Source organism: Chiloscyllium plagiosum, chromosome 16, assembly GCF_004010195.1.
Source record: "Chiloscyllium plagiosum isolate BGI_BamShark_2017 chromosome 16, ASM401019v2, whole genome shotgun sequence".
Lineage (NCBI taxonomy): Eukaryota > Metazoa > Chordata > Chondrichthyes > Orectolobiformes > Hemiscylliidae > Chiloscyllium > Chiloscyllium plagiosum.
Window position 1 is genome coordinate 23,204,416 of NC_057725.1, and position 23,714 is coordinate 23,228,129.

The 23,714-nt window shown below is 38.3% G+C and overlaps 1 protein-coding gene across 5 annotated transcripts in view; it reads left to right on the forward strand.

The window, feature by feature from the left end:
- Positions 1 to 706: 706 nt before the first annotated feature.
- The window catches only part of wt1b (WT1 transcription factor b), a 94,569-nt gene continuing 71,561 nt past the window's right edge, over positions 707 to 23,714 (forward strand). For 2 of the 5 annotated variants that reach the window (XM_043705545.1, XM_043705546.1), the window contains exons 1-3: positions 708 to 1,417; positions 15,415 to 15,537; positions 20,356 to 20,458. In XM_043705545.1, coding sequence (XP_043561480.1) covers positions 1,021 to 1,417; positions 15,415 to 15,537; positions 20,356 to 20,458 — 623 coding nt within the window. In that variant the 5' untranslated portion in view covers positions 708 to 1,020. Of the gene's footprint in view, positions 1,418 to 15,414; positions 15,538 to 20,355; positions 20,459 to 23,714 lie in introns of all 5 variants that reach the window. The other 3 variants (XM_043705543.1, XM_043705544.1, XM_043705547.1) reach the window with 2 other exon arrangements.

The following is a 23,714-nucleotide window of genomic DNA, read 5'->3' on the forward strand; positions in this document are numbered from 1 at the left end:
AAAAATATATGCAAAGATTTCGATTATTTTCGGTGATTTCAAATATTGCAAACATAATAAACGAAGCAGCTGGTTTGCCCAGAAGCAGAATGTTTTGTGCTTTTTTTAAAAAAAATCAAGCAACAGTTTAGATCGTTCTTTGAGGTCCCACCAGCAGATATCGTGAATCTGAAATCTCCGACAAATGCAATGATAGCAAAGCAAAAATAACATGAAATTCTGTGACTTTTCGTTTTTGCTTGACATATTACAATTGCCTGATTATTCCAGGGAGTCAATTTCGCCCCCATCCAGTATTCAGGTGTACATGTGCTATTATGTTCATGTATACAGATATCAAAAATATGGAGCGCCTTATTCTATATTTTTGTTCGACTTACTGATCTGATCCACTGCCTCCATTATTGCAGAACAAGCTCTTCAGAAAAATAGAGGACAAGTTTGGTTAGGTTCACCACAGAGTTGAGTCGAATGATAGCGCCTTTCGGAATTAGGGATGAATTACCCCCACATCCACCCCACCCAGAAACACACACACACACACACCCTCGCCCCCATCTCTCCCTCCCTGCACCCACTCCCTCGCCCAGATTGCTCCTTTCTCGCCAACTAATCGACAGATTACAGCACAGAGAGAGAGAGGGAGAAACACACACACTATGTGGACAGGGAAACTGGTCCATGTAACCAGGGAGGACGGATCTCGATCAGACAGTTTCCAGGCTCCACCTCTCCTCAGTATTTGAGGCTCGGAGTCACCAATCCAATCCGACACATGTGCCATAGTGTTGCTGCTACTAAACACGCACAACTCGCCATCCTATCATACATACCATTTGACAGCCTCAATACAATAGCGTTGCAGACTGTGTGAAGAGCCTGGAAGTTTGACCAACAAGAGGAGATCCCAGCCCTGGGAATATTGTGTTGGAGGGGGTGGAGGGTGGAACGGATTCATTTAGAGAGGAGAACAAGAAATAAACGATTGATTCGTTTTGGTTAAAAGATTGTTTGGACACCATGGGTTCCGATGTGCGGGACCTGAACGCTTTGCTGCCGGCAGTCTCCACTCTGACCCCGGGGAACAGCAGTTGTACCATGCCGGTGAGCAGCGCTCCCCAATGGGCGCCGGTGCTGGACTTTCACCCGGGGGCTTCTTACAGCGCTCCGATCGGCCACCCGTCCTTCATCAAGCAAGAGCCGAGCTGGAGCGCCAGCGAGCCCCACGACGACCACTGCCTCAGCGCTTTCACTGTTCACTTCTCCGGTCAGTTCACCGGCACGGCCGGGGCCTGTCGTTACGGAGCGTTCGGCGCTCCACCGCCCAGTCAGGCGCCTCCGAGTCAGGCGAGAATGTTCACCAACGGAGGCTACCTCAACCATTGCATGGACACGCAACCGCCAGCCAGGAACCAGGGTAAGAAAACAGCAGCAGACAAGGAAAAGATTTTACCATTTCCTCCTCCCCTCCGCCCCCACAAACTGTCAATTAAATCCGGGGTAAAATTCAGAAAGAGCAGCAGAACTGGATATTAACAGTGAGTGTCTCAACAAAAAGAAAATCCTAAAAGTATTCAGTTCGGGCGATTTTATTTGTTAAATTGGTTTCTCTTAATCGCCACCATGGATGTGACAATGTAGAACTTAAATCAGAATTTAAAAGTTTTATTCAAAAAGGGAGTGATGCCTTGTGTCCTATTGCTGGCGGGGGCTTCACTGCACCAATGTAACGGTTAATGGTATGTGTTCCAGGACACATTCTTAAAATAAAGTTGGGATCAGTACGACGTAGATTGGGACACCCGTCGCAACACGCGTTTATGGCTAAAATGCAAAGGCATTTAAAAATTCTATCTGTAGGATACAGCATGTTCCCACTTCTGTATTTTGCGTTTCCAGCTCGCCTCTCCCAAAAGGCCTCACGCACCCAAGTTACTTTCAGAAGCGGCGCGACTTTCACTGATCAGGCGCGGTATACATTTTTAAAACCAGACCTGAGCACTTTGTTTTTTTTTTAAAGACGTTCTCAAGGTTGTGCACCTTTTTAATTCCGGCACTCGGGTTAGATATGTCTAACCTTTTATAAATCACAGTTCTTTGTTGCATACAGTTTAAAACTGTGTTCCATTTGGTAACGGAAAATTGGATTGAGTGCATGTAATTTAAAATGAAACTGAAATATAATTACTAGAAAGAAGAGTGTTTATGTGGTTGTAAACGTCAATTAGGTGCTCACAGAGGTATAAAAGCAGTTGATGCCCACAGGAATCGACAAAAGTGAATTTATCGACCTTAACGCTCGTATATATAAAGCGGGGTGCAATATGTAATTGTGAGTGCTTTCTGCAGATTGAGGTGCCAGTGGTTGTGATTAATTACAGATGATTCTTTGTTGTGTTGTATTAAAGAGTTGCTTTGTAGAAACTCATTTCTCATTCATGGGTGGAAAGGGGTGTGGGGGTTGGGGGCTGGAATAGTGTTCCCCTCAAATGATACTTGGAGGATTGCGTTGGGAAGAAACATTTTTTGTTGTGCGATAACTCATGTTTTACATTGAGGTTGAAATGAAACATCTGAGGCACCTTCAATTTAATACACGCACTGTCTTCTGACAAAGCTCGAATGAGATTATTAGTTTAAAGGCAAGTCATTTTTGAAAGGGAAACAAATGCAGAGCAGTTTGTAGTTACTGGTCAGTAAACTGAGCGGATTGGAAACTGCGAAATAAAAACAGAACGGGGAAAGAAAGGCGCTGGCAGACGATTTAAAAATGCAAGGTATTTGTTTTAATACAATAATCTGAATCCCCATGTGTCGAAAATCTCTCATCACCCGTTGCTGCTGCTGTGTTGCAGTCATTGCCATTTAGAAAGCTCTTCTACGCAATACAGAAAAGGGCAGCGCAGGAGAGATTAAAACGAGCTATATATTGTTTCTAAGTGTTTGAGATATTTTCACTGCCATCCTTTGTACAGTGTTTTTTTGTGCATTGGGGATCTCAGACGAAATCCTGCTGGATTTTTCTTCCAATTCTGATACCGCTTGCAATATATCCCTTTTACACAATCAATTTTACAAATATTACTCTTACAGAAATTTCACAGACTTTTACAAATCCGCCGGTTTTATTTTCCTGAAATATAATAATGGGTTCAGTGCCCTCTGCTTACAGCTCCCTGGGGGAAACAAGTTCAGAATTAATAAATAATGTTTCCCTTCCCCGTGGATATTGCTGTGAAATCGATTGAGAATTCCTCCTTTGGAGGGTCTGGTATAAACAGCAAATCGACAGGAATGCGAACGAATTTGAAACGAGAGGATACAGTGACCGTCTATTTGCTGAATCCGGCGCCTGGACAGCAAGGTAGAATTCATCTGCCCTGAACGTGGGATGCCTGGATTATTTCTGTCTAACTGCGTTTATTGACAAATTGGGGCGTTTCTATGGTTTTTAGTTGGGATTCTTGAATGGTAGATAGTGCGCTTTTGTTTCCTGATATCCCCACAATGTGCTAGTGAATAACAAGATGAAATGGGCTGGAGGAGTCCATTAACGCCGGCATCGACCAGTTGGGCAGAATGGCCTGTTTCTGTTTTCTATTTATTCAGCCAGGTACAGGGGCAGACTGCAGCTTGTTGGACGGAGGAGGGGACTCGGTGTAAACTATCTCAAGGCTGCACGTTTAGCAGTCTGACGAGCTTTATGATCGTGGGAAAGGCGCTACCTTGGCTCGAAGATTGTTTTCTGCCAAGTCTAAGCCGTGAAATGATCAAACGGGGGCATCACTGACTCAGGGACCAGTTGAAACCCTTTGAAAGACAGTCTCCCAAGTTTTGCACAAAAGATGGAACAGGGAAAGTGACTAATTCTTTGCCAGCACATTCCAGTTGTTTCATTTTTGGGCACTTTTTTGACATTCTGGCAAGACCCTCAAATAAAAGAGATCTTGCCTTCAAATATCTTGTTCAGCACCGAGAAAAGCTTGGGGGGAGGAAGAGGGACTACCACACTCCAAAGCTGTAGGTCAGGCTGATGAGGGAAGGTCCCCAACCTCAAAACATAAAGCTTTGGGTTTTTAACAAACGGGAAGGTCATCGGTTGATTGGCCAACGCCACTGTATAACCTCCGTGTATAATGTGCTGCATTTTCCAATACACTGGGCAGAGGAAAGGGATGCTACAACTGTTCCCCAAAATAAGGACTAGATCATTGGGGAAGTACACACGCGCATACACACACGCACGCAAAGCCATTAAATGAAGGTGTGTTGTCTATTCGGTCATGAAGGGTTTAGAGGGATATGGGCCAAATGCTGGCAAACGGGACAAAATTAATTTAGGGTATCTGGCCGGCATGGACAAATTGGAATGCACGGTGTTTCTAAACTGTATATCTCTGACTCCGTTATTTGTTGAAAAAATTATTGCTTAGGAACATTAATACTGTTCAAAATCTCGTTTAAAATCCTTGCAATTCTTACCTAAAGATAAAAGTACACATGAAACTTTAACATTACAACCGGAGAAGATATCTGGAAAAGAAGTTTCCCGTTTTGTTTTGCTGTACTGGCGAACGAAATGATGGATGGCTCTTTAAGGATTAATTAGCAATATAATTCTGAACAACTGCTTTGCAAATTAGAGCTCGCTTTTAATATTGGGCGTACTTTCGATTTCAAATTTTCAATTGGAGTTTGAAGTAATTGTAAAAGATCGAACCCACTCGTTGACAAAGCCTATTGAGAAATATTGCGTTTACTCCTTGAATTAGAATAAGTTGATTTTGTTGTAAAGCGCGCCATTGTTTCCCCCCGCAAAGGACGTGGTACATTCAGAATTAAATGAAGAGAGCTACATTTAATGTTTCTCACGGGAAGGTTTCGTGGAAATAAATTCGGTCAATTTTCACCCAAGCGAGTTACTGTGAATGTAGCGTGTGTGCATCTGAAGATGCCCTGATAGAATTTTGTCCGTCGACGCAATACTGTGAGATGCTGCTCACAAATTCATCAGTCAGTCTGAGCGAACTTAACTGTATGTTTTTCCATCCCATTATATTCTCAGTTTTGAGGAGAGACTGTCAATACTGCGAGACAAACCAGCAGCAGCAGAGAATGAATGATTAGTTAGAATGTCGGCAGCTCTGCTTCAGGCACTGATCTCCGTTTTGTTGTGAGACCGCGCAGACTCGGCATACCTGTATTTGAAAGGTGCACCTTCCTCCCACTCACACACACAAATCTTGGTCACAAAACAGAATCTTCGGCATAAATTTGCAATATGTGTAATTGCGTATCCTTTGGGAAAACAACTTTAATCTTGTGGCCGTAGATTTGGAGGATGTGGAGATGCTGAATTTAGTTTTTAATGTACTGCTGTTAAAGTGACAAATGAATTCAAGGTGTAATGAGTAACAGGGACAATTTGCTCTTCAACAGGCTTTTGCAGGTAACGCCAGTAGACGGACGAACTCAATCTTCCCGCGTAATATGCCAATTTACCGCAAGGACTTAACAGCCTAAGATTTCAAAATACATATATCGAACCCGGAAACGCGGTTCATTAATAACAGGACTGTTTTCAGGCGAGTGCACTGTCTTCACAGTCCACGTTTCCCCAATAGGCGACTGGGTTAGAGCGAATTGGGAATGGAGAATTGAAAGTGACAATAGTTTCGATTTATGGGAACCTGGCCTGTAACAAGACATGTTCCATGGTCTCCCGGTTGAGACTAAAAGGAGAAACTCAGACCTTTTAAAACACTGAGTTAACTTTTCAAATGTCCACTTATTCCGCTAAAGCAAATTCTATTCTAATTATACGTTTGTCCACATAATATCAGCATAATTACTTCATGCAATTCGCTGCATGTAGAGTCTTTGAGGTGTATGGTATCTCAAAGAGATCAAGCTCTCTGGACAGTCGAGGTATTTTTAAAAATTGTCCATTGTGACTTTGCACCATCTTTGACTCAATGCAGAAGACGCCACAAATGGCACGACAGCTGATCTTATCAACCAAAGGGGTTTATTTAAGCAAAAAATTATGCGTTTTAATTAAAGCAGGAATCCGGTACGTGTGTTTTTTTTAAAACGTCTAGTTAATTGAAAGTGGGTGCTGGAAAGGTTGATTTACAGCGGGGTATCCTGGAGGGGTCAAATGCAGACGCGGGTCTTTTTCTGTCACTTTCAGGTTTCGCACTCCGGCTTGTTTATTTATTTATTGATCAAGACAATTAGCTTTCTGTGGTGGGAGGCTGTTTAATTTGATGGAAATGTGGAACCTGTGCGGCGGAGGTCCCTTTTAGATTTGGTATTAATTTGTCAGGATCAGCAGTATCAAGACACGGAAACGGGAGCAGAGAATTGTCATCTGCTGGACAGATGGAGGCTGTCTTTCTCCGGATAAATATTATTATAACAACAAACTATAAGCACTCTACTTACATTCCTATCAAAACAACACAAGCCAAGTCTTCCTTCTATAAATTACTATATATACATTTAGAATCCATGGCCCCCTTTTTGATTGTTAGTTGAAAGCACTGACTCGATCATCGCATAGAATCCATGGCCCCCTTTTTGATTGTTAGTTGAAACCACTCGACTTCCAGCATTTCAAAATATGAAACTGATTTTATTTTAGCTTATAACTGGAGTAAAACGATGCGTCAGTTTTCTGGGGAGGGTTTTTATGTTGCAAAGGCGTTTTATAGTGTTCCAGACTTCCAACGTACATAAGACCTTAAGATAAAGAGCTCAAGAATTTCAGTACCACCAAATTAAAGAGTTGTAAGGTGTAGAGTGGAAGTTCCTTACGTTACGATCGTAATGCTTATGCATGGAGCAGGTGCCCCCCTCTCCCCATTCCTAAACTCACCCACCAAATAATAAGATAGAAACTCGACCGCGCCCGTGAAGATTTTACAGAAGCGATTAGAAATCGAGATTTAAAATTTAATACTAGGAATTTCAAGAAGGAAAGGTTGCCTTCGCATGGAAATTATTTCACTGTCTGGAAATATTCCCCTGTCCGATTTCCGCGCAATACAGTCTGTTTTACTCGATCATCGCATTTTATTTTTTATGTGGCATCATCAATTTAAATGCTGCGGAAAATTGAACCTGCACGTTTTGAAATTTGCCGATGACCAATCTGACTTGCTTTAGGGATACTTTCAAATAAAATAATTATGGTTTCCATAAAAGGAACTCGTCCCTTTGAACAATCTGATTTTTAATTCAAGTTTCGTGAGCAAAGAAACACTGCAAATTTCTTCAATTTCACTTGTAGCTACTGAAACTTGGGTTCAGAACGCTTTTTGAAATAAAATTCCAGTTTCACAACTCTCAGTATCAGTTCACTAGGTCAGAATCGGAACTTTTACAAATTTCTAAAATGAAGTTTTAGTTTTTTTTGTACAATCTTTATTCTTTTATGGGGAAATGTAAAGAGTAGACTGGGTGATATTAATGAGCAGTATATTCACAATTCATTCGCAAAGAAACAAATTCCGAAATACAGGCACATGGTTACGCTGGGAGGACTGAAACTTGGGTTTGAAAGACGATGATGATAAAGGTACTGTATAACCACTGGAAAAGTTTATTTATAATGGTTTACTACAAATTATAGAAGTCGCGTGTCTATTGCTTCAGGATTTTCGTTGTTAATGTAGGGTGACAACCTAAAGCTGGCTTTTAAAGTATTGTAGTGGCATCTTTGCTGAACAATTCAATGGGATTCAGTCCACCAGTTCAGTAGAAAGTGGGTTCTAGCAGATAGCGTTGGGAATTCCAGCAGCAACCAAGAAAGACCAACACCAAAATACATTGAAACAGTGACAACCATTTACAACTTGGCGTTTTGAACTGCGCCATTCATGCTTTCTGAAACCCTATGGCGCACTTGTTGTCCTGGTTAGCTAGGGCGAGTCTCCGAGCTTCGGTTTTCAAAACGTGGTGTGAATTCAACTGTGTTTTCTTTTAGATTTTTTTTTGGTTGTCAATTTAATCGCAACATTTTTGTATTGATGTCGATTCCAAATAAAGTAATCGGCCATTTCAAAACTCAGAATTCAGAGCTGAGCGATAAGGAAATGTAAAAGATTTGTACCTTTACCCTGTCCCTGGGTTCGTAACTTTTATTTCAGTGATAAAGTTGTATTTTTAGCAAGTGTGTTTTTAAGCAGTTACTGAACCTCAGTATGCCCACCTATTTAAAGGAGAGCAACTTGAAGCAAGCAATGAAGGTACAAATCACTGGGAAGTGGTTAAACCTTTGAATTAATTGCAAACTCTTGTGGGAACTGATTTACCACCCATGATATACATATATATTATTTAACCCATTGTTGTTGGAGGGTGGGTGGTGGGTGGGTGAACGGGAGCTTCCGACTCATTAGGACAGATGGGCTATGCTTTGTGGAATTCCCAAACGAATCTTGTCGAACTCCTGGGATGACATTAAACAACTGTAATGATTATCAGAAACTACTTCATAAGAAAGCAGAGAGCAAAAACAAAACTGTCCTCCAGTTTACTGAATTTACTGAATTTACTGAACACATGCCTATATTGGAGTTTGCTTCAAGGAATTATTGAAAGTATTTAACTAAATATCAGAGTTTACTAATGGAGAGGAATAATTCTCTATTGTGTCAAGGTTTCGATACTTCATAACGGATACTGTCAATATTAATATGTAGATATTGATCATTTAAGACCATCTGATTTCTTTTATTAAAAAAAGAAAGATTAAAGGTTATCTTCAGAAGTCTATATGCTATTTTATTCTTCTGAATATCATCCCAATATTCGGATGCCAGCAATGCCAAATATTGCATTAACATTTTGTTATTTCCACCCATTGAGTCCAAATCTGGGGTATAAAGCCTGTGCAAAATCAACACCTGGATCATTGATTCATACTACATTCGGGCTTGAAATGCTGTATTCTTTCTTGTCAATGCACTTTTCAAATTATGAGTTGGATTTTGGGGGAGCTATCACTGCACTAGGAAACACTTTACCAGGTCTGTAAACATTTTGATACGTCAATCTGGAGCTCATTGATGGCTCTTGGCTTTCTGTCCAAATTTGGAGATGATCTCTATGTTGAGGTTGTGGAGAATAATTGGAACATCAAATTAATTTCAATTTTATTAGCTGTTTTAATATTTCTATCATGCCACACTGTTTATATTAAGAAAACCCAAGCTCCCACAACCCACTTTCATAATGTGGAATTGCATGATTATTAATTATTAGTTACCTTTCTGTCTACTACTTTAAAACATACACATGCTACTGAAGACTGTTACAGTAAACTAATATTACTAACTTGGAATAATAATCAATGTTTCTAGCCAAACACTATCATTTTATTTGTATTATTAATTGCCTTGCTACACTGCAGGAAAGATTTTAGTGAAAGGGTCAGCTACCATTCCTAAATTATTTTCCTTTTATGCTGTTTGCAAATATTTGCTTCATGCCTAATGTAACATTTTATTAGTATGCATCAATGGGGCAAGTTGACATGTTGATCCAAAGTAATGTATGGTCTTATCAGTTTTTCCTTTTCTCATCAAATACCTAGAGACAAAATTGGATTTTTTTTGCGTGAAATAAAGTGATTTATATACTGCCTAGTGAACCATTGAGTTTCTACTAAGTAAAGAAAAACAGAGTGCTTTAAGATTGGAGCTGAAAGCTGTAACACAACTGAATGCCTCTGACATCAGTGAAGACATGAGTTCACCCCAACTAACAATGCTGTATAAATTCATCAAAATCCAATTATTATATTACATCTCGTAGCATATTCCTAGACTATTTGTGTCTGATACATTTACAGGTAGCATAGGTACAAATCTCCTGTAGCATAAACATATGAAGAGTCATTGTAGAGCAGGAACACAAGGTTATAGGACAAATGGTTCTTTTGGCACAAGAACTATCTGAGCAGAAATGCTCATGTACACAATACACAAACTAACTGGTGCTTGAAGTGTCCATGGACATACTATAAATCATCACTAGATTATTTTGTTTCAAATAGTATTTCTATTATGTGGACCTGTAATGTTTAGATAGTCTTCCACTTAAATTAATTTTATGCAGTATTAATAAGTAACCCATGACCTGGAATAGAGCCACTTCATTCACTGATACGTTTCTGACTTATACTATAATAAATTTTCCCTATTTTGCAAATGCACTTATTTATTGGACTTCACATAGTTTTACCATAGCTATGTTACTTCAATTGAGTTTTCTCATACTTGTTTTAAGCTCCTCATACTGTCATCAAATTTTATTATTTGAGTTGATTGGGTTCTTATTTCTACTTATTGTCATAAGATGGATTCTTGTGTTCTGCTTTCAAGGCCAAGATATTTTGAAGTTGATGAGAGATTGAAACTGAAACTATAACACAGATATCAAAGGGAATAGAGAATATAATGTAGAAAACAACATGAATATGATCCTGACATCATCAAATTTAAAAGACACAAACACTTAACATCACCTGAAGATCTGAGCATTTTGTAAAGTTTGGTTCACAGACATGAAATAATGTGACAGAAACAATGCCATTCAGCCCATCATACCAGTCTAGCTGGATCATTCAAATTGTTTTGCAATTAATACTATGCCATGGCTATTTCCAGATAGGCATTTTATTAATCTGACGTTTATTAATTTTATTAATTCAATTCCTCTTTCAATGCAGTTCCGACATATTTCTGGCAATGCATTCCAGATCATTACAATTTCCTTTAATTTCTCTTGACATTCATTTGCAAATTATTTTAAATTTCTTCCAAGATGGTGCTTGAATTTTTACCTTGTCAAGTATAGTTGTGCTTCTAATATTTGAAAAGTATTTAGAATTTGAACATAACAGACTATTTCCATTAGTAAAATGCCAAGCTTCTCTCAATTCTTATTAATACCAACTTCTGCAACATATAATTTGATTACTTACGTATTTGGTTTAAATATTGTAGGTATCCAATTTGTATGAACTTGAAGATGATTTTGAAAGTTGGAAAGCGAATTAATGGAGAATTGATCTCTGCAAAACTCCAAGAATCATATTCCTACATAAAAATGCTGTGTTCTGTGCTTGTGGATGTGAATATTTTAAAGCTGGCAGTTATAAGCATCCGAATTTACATTATATGTAAACTGTATTTCTAGTTATTTTCTATCCAGTTTCTAATTCTACTCATGTATTAATGAGTAGCCTTCTGTAAAGTTGGAGTTCCCAATAACAAATCACAGAGCTGTCTCTGTTGTATGCCATCCTCGAGTAGCAGTTTACAGTCATATTATACTCTGAACCTTGCACTGAGCTCAACCAAAAGGGAATTCTGCACTTGCATGTAAGAAAGGCATATGAAGCTCCTTTCCCTAGCTGGTAATTTAAAAAAATATTGATACAAAGGAGCAAGTGGGACCATCTCATTTTTCATCATGTTGGCAAAACTCACAAGTATATTTATCAAGCTCCAAAGAGGTCAATAATTTCAGTAGATATGCTTAAACTGCAGATTAACATTAATTATCTTTAGAGGGACCTTACCAGGTACATAATGAAAGAAATAATATTGAAATGCTTAAAATTTCCTGTAGTTTATTTCTTTGGTGTTGTTTTTATAATCATATAAAATGAACAGTTATAAGGCATGGATTATTCTTTATAGCTTTATGTTCATTCTTTTTGTACTCTTCTGTTTTGACCTCTTGAAAATAATTACTCATGCTGAGGTGGTATTAAAGTATTTAAATTTATTAACCAAGTAGGGTTTATTTTATGTCTTAATGGTAAGTTTTAATGGATCTTTTAACCAAAAGATAGCTCAGTTTAGTGATTCCAAATCCACCTTGATGCATTTATATTACATTATATAAATTGATTTTTCTTAGCCACTGGACAGGGATTAGCAACAGGCTGAGATTTTGTTCCTTGCCTGATGTGCTAAAGCTTTTGCATGCAATTCATTGGCCCAGATGAGACCAGATAATTAAATATTTTAGTCAGAGATTAGATAAACTGCCATTTCTGTAAACCAGATTCTTCAACAATAATCCACCAGGGAGGCTTTATAATTAATTTTGATATATTGCATAATAAAAACAGAAAATATTGGGAATACTCAGCAGACCAGACTATAGCTGTGGATGGGGAACCAAATCTTTAGCTCGGCGACCTTTTTTGTGGCTTAATCTTTATCTGTGTCATATCATAGGCAAGGTTTGGTGGATTATTTCATAATACTTTGATATTTACTCTTTTCTTAATGATAAGAGATCTTATCAAAAATCATTCCATTTCTTGTTGCTTTTTATTTATTCAACATTCATGATGTTCTCCTGGACTTAATGCTTTGACAGTTAGAGACATTTCCAATTTATATTGTGAAAATGTGAAATATGACTTTTAATTCTGATGTGAAAGTCAAACTAAATTAAACTTAAAATGTTGGCTCTCCAGGAACTTACAAGGAAATTGATCTGTCCATCATTCAGCTTTGATTACTTAATGAATAGACATGTATAAATATGTATTTTCTATTTCTTTCAACATGCTTCTGAGTCTCTGCTTTTCTCTTTAGCTCCTTCAAAATGTTCTCACTCTAGACTACAATAGGGCTATACTTCAGAAGTAATTCATTGGTTGAAACTTAAGTTAGGATGTCTTGAAGTTGTGCACGGTACTGTCTCAATTCAAATTAATTATTTTGCTTTTATTCTAGCCCTCCCCCCCAACACTGTTAAATGTACAAAATATTTTATTTACTCTTAATTTATCATCATATGCTATTTCATCTGATGATGTCAGGTCTCCAGACATCTCTGCTATAAAACCAAGAAGGAAATCTCCCATAACTGTTACTCTCAGCTCCTCAAGTGTTTTGTCTTCCTATTGTATCTGCGACACACAAATGCCCCTATTCTATCAACAAACCTTTACAGGATTAGGTTTGAATTGGATTCCTCGCTGTACACAAATGTGTCCTCGCTACTGCTTCTTATCTGAGAAAATAGCCTGTCACACAGCTCCATTATCGTTTTCCTTACTCAGGATAGTTTACCTGCAACTCACAAACTCTTATAATGCTGATTTGGAGATGCCAGTGTGGGACTGGGGTATACAGAGTTAAAAGTCACACAATGCTAAATATAATGAAAGAAGTGCTATTGAGAAAAGAGAAAAACAGCCTTTATTTACAATGGATCTAGGGGAAAAAAAATGTGATTTAACCATGCAATAATCTTTAACCATACACTACCTGTTTAACGATTTGGATTTAAATCTTTTGAGATGTAGTTAAAGCGGTATTTCACCTCACAGTTTTATTATCGCTTCCTTCTAAATTACAGAAAATTATCATTTGCTTATTTCTACTTTGTTAATGATGAGTTCTGGTATTTTTCTGTTTTGCGTTCATTCTCGCCAATCAGTACTTTGCGACTATTCAAGGTGAAACAATCCCATGGCCCCAAATTAAACGCATTGCCTCAAAGCAAAAGCTGAGATTGTTCCTCGATCGGTTGCAATGATTCACAAGTTACACTTTGGCTGCATATCGATTCTAGGAGAAAGTGAGGACTGCAGATGCTGGGGATCAGAGCTTAAAAATGTGTTGCTGGAAAAGCGCTTTTCCAGCTGCATATCGATTCTTCCAATTGTACTTATTTGTCGTGGGGCGTCAACTTCGTGTAACCCTCTTTGTTTGCACAAACATTTTAGCATATACTCGTTTACTCCCCTCAAACACTGTAGGACCCCAAATAATTTCTGCAACGAATATCCATCAATAGTTGTGCGAGTACCGATTAACACCTAAGACTTAAGACAGCTTTCTGCTTGCTCGAACACTGATTACTGGATGACTATGATTTAAATCCGCTCGTTTCAGTTAGCTGTCGTTGTCCAATCAGTCTTTCTGTCCATATATGTTTCCTTATGTTTGAACGTCAATTCCGAAACTGAACAGAAACATTTCGATTCACATTTTTGAGAGCTTTATCCACTGTACTCTTTTTTCACACTTCGATCTTATTATATTCAGTTTCAACTTCCTTCCGCCTTTTATTTTTTAAACTGGTTTCTGCCGTTTGAGGTTTCCTTCCATGACTCATAGCGCCTGTATTAGCAACAGCGCACTATTTGCCTTAACTGCATTGGTCCGACATCCAGAATCCATCGGTCTCCACCTTCCCCAGCTTCCTCATTCTGAACCAGCTTTGTGTTTTTGTACATTGGAGGAAAAGCTATTCAACCATTTCCATTGCCATGCGGTCAAGGTAATTGACATGCAGCGTGTAATACAAATCAAACATATTTTTAAATATGCTTTCCAACCAGTGGATTTTTATGGGCGAAATGTGATTACTAATGCAACTTTATGTAGCAAAGCATTTACACAGCGCCTCGTCATAGGTATCAAATATCCGAAGCCTTCTCTGCTCTGAGTTGCTTTGATTGACAGTGAGAATTATTTTGTGGGGACGAAATTAGTCTTCTGGGCACAATGCGGTTGAGTTCGCCATGGCGACTGCAGTGCAGTGTTGATTGAGGTAGAGTCATAGAGATGTACAGTACGGAAACAGACCCTTCAGTCCAACCCGTCCATGCCGACAAGATACCCCAACCCAATCTAGTCCCACCTGCCAGCACCCGGTCCATATCTCTGCAAACCCTTCCTATTCATATACCCATCCAGGTGCCTTTAAAATGTTGTAGAGTTTGCATTTACACTATAGTGTAAAATAGCCAGTAGAACACTGTGGTTTGCAGCTCTCGCTATCTTTTTGATTTCAATGGGATCGATGGAAATGTGTTGCGGACTCGTTACATCTCCCCACCCATTTAACACCATTGCACCAAGTCAAGATCTATCCCCGTGGGACTTTTAACTGGCGACCTTGCCACAATGTAGCCTCTTTGCATTTTGGTTAAAGTTGAATTATAATTCTTGATGTCTGCCACTGGTTCCTTGAGCATAATCGATCCTATGGCTCGATTGGAAAATGTCCCGGGAAGGTCCCTTGTATTCTGGTCAAGATCCTTCCTTGGGCCGAATCCATGAAAGTTGCTTGCTGTGTAAAAAACAAAAGCTATTGCATTTACACGACATCAGCAATCAAGTTCTTGATTGCATGCAAACTGGTTGGGACTCCCCGAGGAAGTGGAAAGCTCCATATAAATGCTGGATCCTTAATTAGGTCCATTTAAGTCAATCCCACTTTACCAGGTTAAAAATCACACAACATCAGCTTACAGTCCAATAAGTTGATCTGGAAGCACTAGCTTTAGATGCGCTGCTCCTTCAACAGGTGGTTGTTCAATCCAAACCATTTTATCAGGTTCTGACGCGACTTTTGTGTTTGTTTCAGGTTACAGCGCTGTGGCTTTCGACGGGACTCCAGGTTACGGTCACACTCCGAGTCATCACACTCCTCAGTTCTCGAATCACGCCTTTAAACATGAGGAACCCATCAACCAACAGAACAGTATAGGTAAAAATTCAGTACCTCAGAGGACAAAGCAACGTTTACTCACGACAAAACAAAACCCACAATGTTTCTCTAATGTAACTGTTGAGCTACTGAATAATAATCATTGTCATTGCAACAATAACCAGTTCCATTTTAAAATCTTTTAGCGCAGTTTGGACGGAAAATAGCATCACATTTAAAAAAAAACAAAGTTCCTGTAAACTCTTTTCGCTAACATGAACATGAAACGTGTTTGACAATTTTGTGGAGACGCCATAGTTGAAAGGTGGAATGAATAATAAACGCTTTTCAAAGTTGTAAAAAGAATCCCATCAAATGCACTTTACTGATGGCGATTCTACATATCAATGCCATCACTACTGTGACATTGGGAGCAACACCAAACAAATGGTTTGTTGGATTACAAATGGATATCTTCGTAAAAATTGCCTGGTATTTTTACGCCCCCACATTCAGTCCATCATAGGCAGCGGTCTTTGTAGGATTTAATGACTGGGACATTGGATGATCGGACCATTTGTATAAAGATAGCGGGCAAAAGTACTGGGGGAAAATGTAGGAGATTGGCATTAAGTAATGATGCTCGTTTGAAGAGCCTGTGCAGGCACGAATGTAATCATACTACGCCGTGTTAATTAAAGCGCTATAAAATGCCATTCACCCTGTATTTTAGCTTATATCGATACGTTTCTCCTTGTCAACTTGTCTTTTGGGATATTGGCAGGTAAACGTCACTGAGCTTGTCTGAAATGACTGTACTGAACCTTAGTTAAGATGTTATTTAAGTAGGCGAGGCCGTGTTAACTGAGAGGTATGTCAGAAGAAATTGTTAGATATTCATATTCCATTGTCTTACACGTACGCTTTCAAAACATGCATTAAGAGTCTAACACAGTGGCGAACAAGGAGACATCTGATTTTTTCAAAACGTTTTTACTGTAACACTTAAAAAAAACACCAGAGAGCTCTTGTTGCACTTACTAATACTAAATGTTCAATGAAAAACACTGAGGCGACCCAATTTAAAATGTCTATTGAATGTGAGAAAACATTTGTGAGATGTAATTAATCAGTAAGAGCCTGATCAATGAAATCGGTGGTGGGGTCGAATTGATTGTCCTGTAGATACAATAGACTTTTCATATTGATTTAAACATTTTTGTCTACATTGAATTGCTGCAGGTGTTAAGGAAGAGCAGGTTATTGAAAAACCTCTGCACTTAGCTGCTAAATGTCCCAGAGGGAACCTTCTCGCTTTCTCAGTTATCCAGTCAAGGTCAGGTTTGGCATACCTGCAGATCTAAGTGAGGATTTAAAACTCCATGATTTCAGGTTAAATTAGATTCCCTACAGTGCGGAAGCAGGCCTTTTAGCCCAACCAGTCCACAACGACCATCCGGTGAGTAACCCACCCAGACCCATTTCCCTCTCACTAATGTACCTACCACTATGGGCAATTCACCTGACCTGCGGAAGGAAACCCACACAGACACGGGGAGAATGTGCAAACTCCACACAGACAGTCGGCCGAGGCTGGAATCGAACCTAGGACTGTGAGGCAGCAGGGCTAACCACTTTGCCATTCTGCCGGAAAATGTTCTTGTTAATTTGTTTTTAAGCAACCTGTTCCGACATGCTGTGTGACTCACGTCAGGGGCAGGTGGAATTTGAAGCTGGACCTTCCAGCCCAGAGATAAGGACAATACTACTGCGTCACAAAACCCTTCTGCTCCCAGCTAGTACAATTACACCCAGTTATGCAACTGGTAACCCACAAAACACTCATGTTCACTGAAAGGAACATTTTCAGAAAATTACATGTTTATTAGGATACTGGCTAACAACTGTCCCAAAATAGTATGAGCTGTAATTTTAAATCCAATCAGCATTGCCATGGGCAGAACTGCAAGGCAGGCCTGTAAAGTGGGCGATCTCTGAAATCTATGATAGGAAAGTAGGCTCAGATAGAACAATATTTGCCATCCGCTGAATCCAAAAGTTCCACGTTTTATCTTTTATTTTACACCTGTTATAACAATCTCAAATCAACACAAACTGCAGCTGCTGAACATTCTCTAACTCGTCTGTGCATGTTTACATTCGCTTCCAGTAAGGATAGCCCGTATCTCGGAAAGCGAGAGTGTCTGTTATAAATGTGAAAGGCATATACAGTCGTGCTTTGTATCAGTACTATAACTAAATCGCGTGTTAAACTACAGCAACAGTGCAAAGCACCGTATAAACTTAACTAAATTTTTATGATATCGCATGTTCCAAATGCAGGTTACACATTACTATAAAGAAAACATTTATTTGTTGACATATTCAGCTTATCCCTTTTAGACAGAGGTAAAGCAGCATTATGTGTATGTAACTGGAAGAATCAAGTTCTGCTTCATTATCGTCACACGGGATAAATGAATGATTTCCTGTCTCACGAAAATGACAACTTTGTGTTGAGGTTACTATCTTAAGAAGCACCTTTGTTTATTATAATAATTGGACATGTTACAGCCACGAAGTCAAACTATAAAATTATTTCTCAGGGCTTCCATTACACTGTTACCTTGATTTGGAGATGCCGGTGTTGGATTGGGGTGTACAAAGTTAAAATTCACACAACACCAGGTTATAGTCCAACAGGTTTAATTGGAAGCACACTAGCTTTCGGAGCGACGCCCCTTCATCAGGTGATAGTGGAGGGCTCAATCCTAACAGAATTTATAGCAAAAATTTACAGTGTGATGTAACTGAAATTATAGATTGAAAAATTGATTGTCTGTTAAGCCTTTCATCTGTTAGTATACAGTGATAGTTTCACTTCTTTCATGTGTAAATCACAAAACCTTTTTTTAAAAAAGTTGCATTCTCGCTGTTAACAATGGTGATAGCTAGACAATATGTTGAAGGTGTTGGCCCCCTGTGTTTTACACATGGAAGAAGTGAAACTATCACTGTATTCTAACAGATGAAAGGCTTAACAGACAATCAATTTTTCAATCTATAATTTCAGTCACATCACACTGTAAATTTTTGCTATAAATTAAATTTACTATAGGATTGAGCCCTCCACTATTACCTGATGAAAGGGCGTCGCTCCGAAAGCTAGTGTGCTTCTAATTAAACCTGTTGGACTATAATTTAGTGTTGTGTGATTTTTAACTGTTACCTTGAACATTCAACACTTTAAACTAAAGTCACAAGTAATTGAATAAAAAAGAAACGTGGCAAAGCTAGGCGAAGCTATAAAAGGAAATCTAAATTTTTAACGGCGTTATGGGATTAACGAGCGGTATTGGTGACTTTGTACAAAAAAAATACATCGATTGTCCGGCACAGATGTAGAGCATCCCGTTAACTGCTCGTCATAAATTTATGATCCACACGAACCTCCTCCGACCGTAAGTCATCCATTGCGTCTGTATTTCCTTCCGGATAACACTTCACATCTTAATTGAAGTTCGTGATTGACAATTAAAATCGCAATTTTACGTAAACAAATATTATCTTTGTAAAAGCAAATTGGGCTCATCTAAATTGACATTCACTTCCATCTTCACAGCTGTCAGAATATTATTATCCGTCCGATTTTAACTCATTCAGTCCTCACGCACTGACAGAATTAAATCAAGATCGTGCTTGTGTGCCATATATTAGTTAAAGATAATGTAATTTCAAGGCATATGCTAATTCTCCAAGCGATGTTGTAACTATGATTACAACTCTTGGGGACGGGAGACAGTTGAACATATATCAACTATTTTCAGAAAACAGCCTGAACTGATTTGAAAGCAGGAAAGTAAAAGCGCTTAACAAGTTCACATTTAACAAGTTAAAATTACTTTTACAATGTTTGAATCTATGTGGGAATTAACTGACTGACATACTACTCATAGGTGGCTGTTGGTAATCAGCATTCGTTTCCTCATTGGTTCATAGAAGCAGAAACAATTCGCCAATCGCCTGCTCCACTATTCAATAAAATTATGGCTCATCTGATTATGGCCTTTTCCTGCTCATCCACAAACTTTGACAATATTGCCGATTAAAAATCACTCCGACTTGACCTGCCTCCCTGCTTTGGAAAAGACTTCCAAAGACTACCAACTCACTGAGAGAGAAAAGCAAATCTTCCTCAATCTTTATTTTAAATGAACGTCCTCTTATTCCCAAACTGCGTTAAGTTGATTTAAATCAAGGCAGATTTTGCAATCTTTTTGTAAAACAATAATTCTTTTGTGTGTACCCGGTTGAATTCTCAATAAAATCACAAGTGACATAAGATGATACTTTAATTTGGGGAGTTTCAGATATGCAGACATCAGAAATTTGTGTACCAGTTAGATCAGCGATTTGCATGTATTTTCGAGTAATCATTTTGAAAACAAAAATACACTGGAGCAGAGCTGAATAAAATCCAAATAAAAGGTGGTTCCATACATTGAAACATATATTCACACATCATTAATCAGGACGAATTTTCACTTGATAGTTAGTGACTAGTTAAGTTGTTTGTCTTTGTGAAAGTATACACAAATACATCTATTTTGGCAGAATCTTCAAGAGAGTAAAATGCAATATGTTGTTCAGGCTTGGTAAAGTTTGTTTACAATTGATGGTAATGATAATTAAGAACAAAAGTTTGTGTGTGGGTTAAACATCTCTTATGCTCCAACAGAATGAAACCCAAAGTCATGAGATATCTGGAGCACATTTGTGCTACTGAATACTGTCATTACATCACAGCATTAGCAGCTCATGATTTACAATTTCTTGGCAGGTTTAGGAATAATTTTTCATCTGTAATTTATTCTGCAGGAGAGCAACAGTACCCGGTCCCTCCGCCAGTGTATGGCTGCCACAACTCTACAGACAGTTGTGCTGGGAGTCAGGCTCTGCTGTTAAGATCCCCATATAACAGGTAACATCTCTGCACTGCACAATGCTGAGTTCACATTGATAAGACATTGGTCATTTATTTATTAATGCTGTTCATTATTGGAGAAAGGTGGGGTTCAAGTTATTTATTCTTCCTGTGGTATACCTCAGTCAAAATTCTCACAGTTTGCTAAGGGGCTCTATTGTCTGGCAAAAAGTAACCAGCTGATTACCATTGCTCACTTATTGTTGACCAGCTCTTTCATTGAAAGATCTACAGTAGATCTTGTTTACCCAAGTTGACTGTACTCATTGATATGTATATCCCAGTTGGGAAATTTCTCAAGTTTAAAATTCTCATCCTCTCTTTGAATCTCTCCATGAATCTGTTTCGTTAGACCACAGTTTTTATAACATACTACATCTCAATAACCTTCCAAATTCTGGCATTCTACTCATCCCGTATGTTCTGGAATTTCCCACCTTGCCTCCACCCACACCTCTTCCCATCCAAATCTTTTTAACTCTCTACTTCTTTCTCGTCTTTTAAAACACTCATTTAAATTAAACTCATTGACCAGATGTCCAGGGTGGCACAATTACATTTTGAAATATTGATGTGTATCTGTGCCACGACTGAATGAGCAGTTGAATGGGCTCTCAGGTCTCTAATCTTGAGGACTGATGTCAACAGTCAGTACTTCCCCCTTATGTGGCTGGTACCAAATTTTGTTTGATAACATTTCTGTAAGTGTCTTGGAATGTTGAAGGCTTTCTAAACACAAGTAAGTATTGCCAGCTATCTGCTCTTGGCATTGCATAATTGATGACAGTTCATTCTTGCACACCCATTTTCATTCTTACCTTCAGCTGGATATGTTGCAGCCAGCCTATCTACTTCTCTCTGTTTTACTCTCCTTCCAATGTTGAAAGTTTCACACAATGTTTGGTAAAAACAAATAAAAGCTATTAGTTACCCATTTCTGCTGGAGATACCTACCAAGGTTCCCTTAGCTCAATGTTTTCCCTATTAATTGTTGGACTGCAATTGGCTAGCCCATGGATCCTCCAGTCAAACATGAGTGCATGATCTCCAAGCTGTGTGTTAGTATTTAGTGGAATGAATAGGAACCTCATTGGCTCTTCTTGGACTCATCAGAAAGTCTGTTTATTAGCTTTTGAAACATTGCTAGATGATTTCTATTGCCAACTCAGACTGGCATTTGAACTCCCACTCCTCTGAATTATGGACATAATTGTCATTTGGAACAATGTCAAAATAACCATTAACAGAAACTGACCAAATAACTTGCAGAAATGAAGCAGAATGTCACATTCATAGGATAAAAGATGAAAAACTGATGAATTAAGAAAAATAGGCTACTTTTCTACCAGTTGTTGAATGTTGAATGATGCAGTGTTTGTAAGTAATAGAGTTGAATATGATTCAAATTCTTTTCGTATAATCTATCATTTGTTGTCATTTAAGCCAAAAACTTCAAGCACAAAATTTAGCCTAGTACTGAGTTCTATGTTACTCATATGAAGAAAGAACCTGAATTTCTGTACTACTTTTCAGAAAATCATGATACCCCACAGCTAATAACTAATACTGATTTGGAATTTAATGTAGGAAACATGCAGCCAATCTGCACAAAGCAAGCTCATACAGACTGCAACCTAATACTGACCAAACCATCTACTTTAGCGAGGTTGATTGAGGGATCAATTTTGGCTCAGTGTAATGGGGAAGAAATCCCTTACTACTTTTCAAAATAATGCCGTGGAATTTTTTATGCATAAGTACAGTCTTAATGTAGTGTTTCATTTGAGCAAAGGCACCTTTGATAGTGCAGCATCAAATTCATGTACAGCACTGAAATACTATCTTAACTATTATTTTCAAGTTTCTAGAGAACCCATACCTGTTCTATTCATTGGTGATGTTGCTACCCAATGAGCCATAATTAATTAGACGCAGGAAATTATTTTACTATTGAACTGTAATAGTTAGCTGATTTGGACAGTGAGAAATGATAGTAGCCAAGGACAAGTACAAATTTTCTCAATCCATTATACTAATAGCATGCTTCGGTCAGAACTGCTGCATTCTTGAGCCACTTGCTAGCCACCTCTGATTTTACATTCCATTTTAATTAATTTGTACATTTTCTCCTGTTAGTTCAAGATTTTATGTTGAAAAAAGAGTACATCTGTATGTGTTACCATATAAAACAACAAGCGGTTCAAGGCTATACCAGAATCGCAGGGATCAGTTGACCCTTGCATAATACACACAAACTTCCTCTTCAGGATTGATAATGTCATCTGAATTTCTTGACCATATTTGTGACTTTCTTTGCAATCTGTTGTTTGAATCGTTATTGTTAAAATGGAGAGATTGAAACTTCAAAGTTGTTGCTTACTCCCCATGAAAACATTTGCTCAAATTTTGAAACTAAAATAATGGCAAGTTTAAAGACATACAGCTATTAATGTAGAATTGTCCAGTATGTGGTGAGAAAGTTATACCCCATGAGTGACTAATATCCGAAAATGTTTATAGAGACCCATCACTATTTTTTTGAGAATGAGAGCTCACCAAGGAAATTGCTGCATAAAGTGTCCAGTGAACTAATTGGAGATATTTAGGTTTGAAATCAAACAAATTAATTCCTTTATTACAAGTAAGATTTATATTTGTAAAATGCCAATCAGTCTATCAGGCCAGGACAAATTAAACTATATAATTTACTTTCTACAGGCAGTAAGGAGATTGATATTATAGAAACAATAAATGTAATTTTTTGTCTTACTTTTCCATATGTTTTCTCTCTCCTCATCAATCTTCCTTTCCCTTTATTTATTACTTTTCTATGCCTGCTTTGACTCTCATTCATTCCATTTCCTTTTTTTCACAATCCTTAAATCTCACCAGTTATAAAGATGGACTAATAGTTCCGTCCTCCACTAAGATCCCAGATGTCCTTATATTGGATTGCGTATTGAACAATTTACGCCACAAGATGTTTTTATGTCGAATTGTGAGGGCAAAAAAATCTGACTGGTCATATATTGAGGATCTGGGCATTATTCACAGCAAACACATGAATATGTAATGAACAGTGAATGTATTTAATGGGAGTACATTCAGAAAAATAAGATAAAATTAAGAAAGGTTAATAAGACACACATGCATCCAAAAATACTTTGAATACATACTTCAGTTTACGTCAAGGGAAGGAGGTAATGATGTAATAGAGGAAGGAAAGGAGCTTATCAAGATGGGTGATGTATGG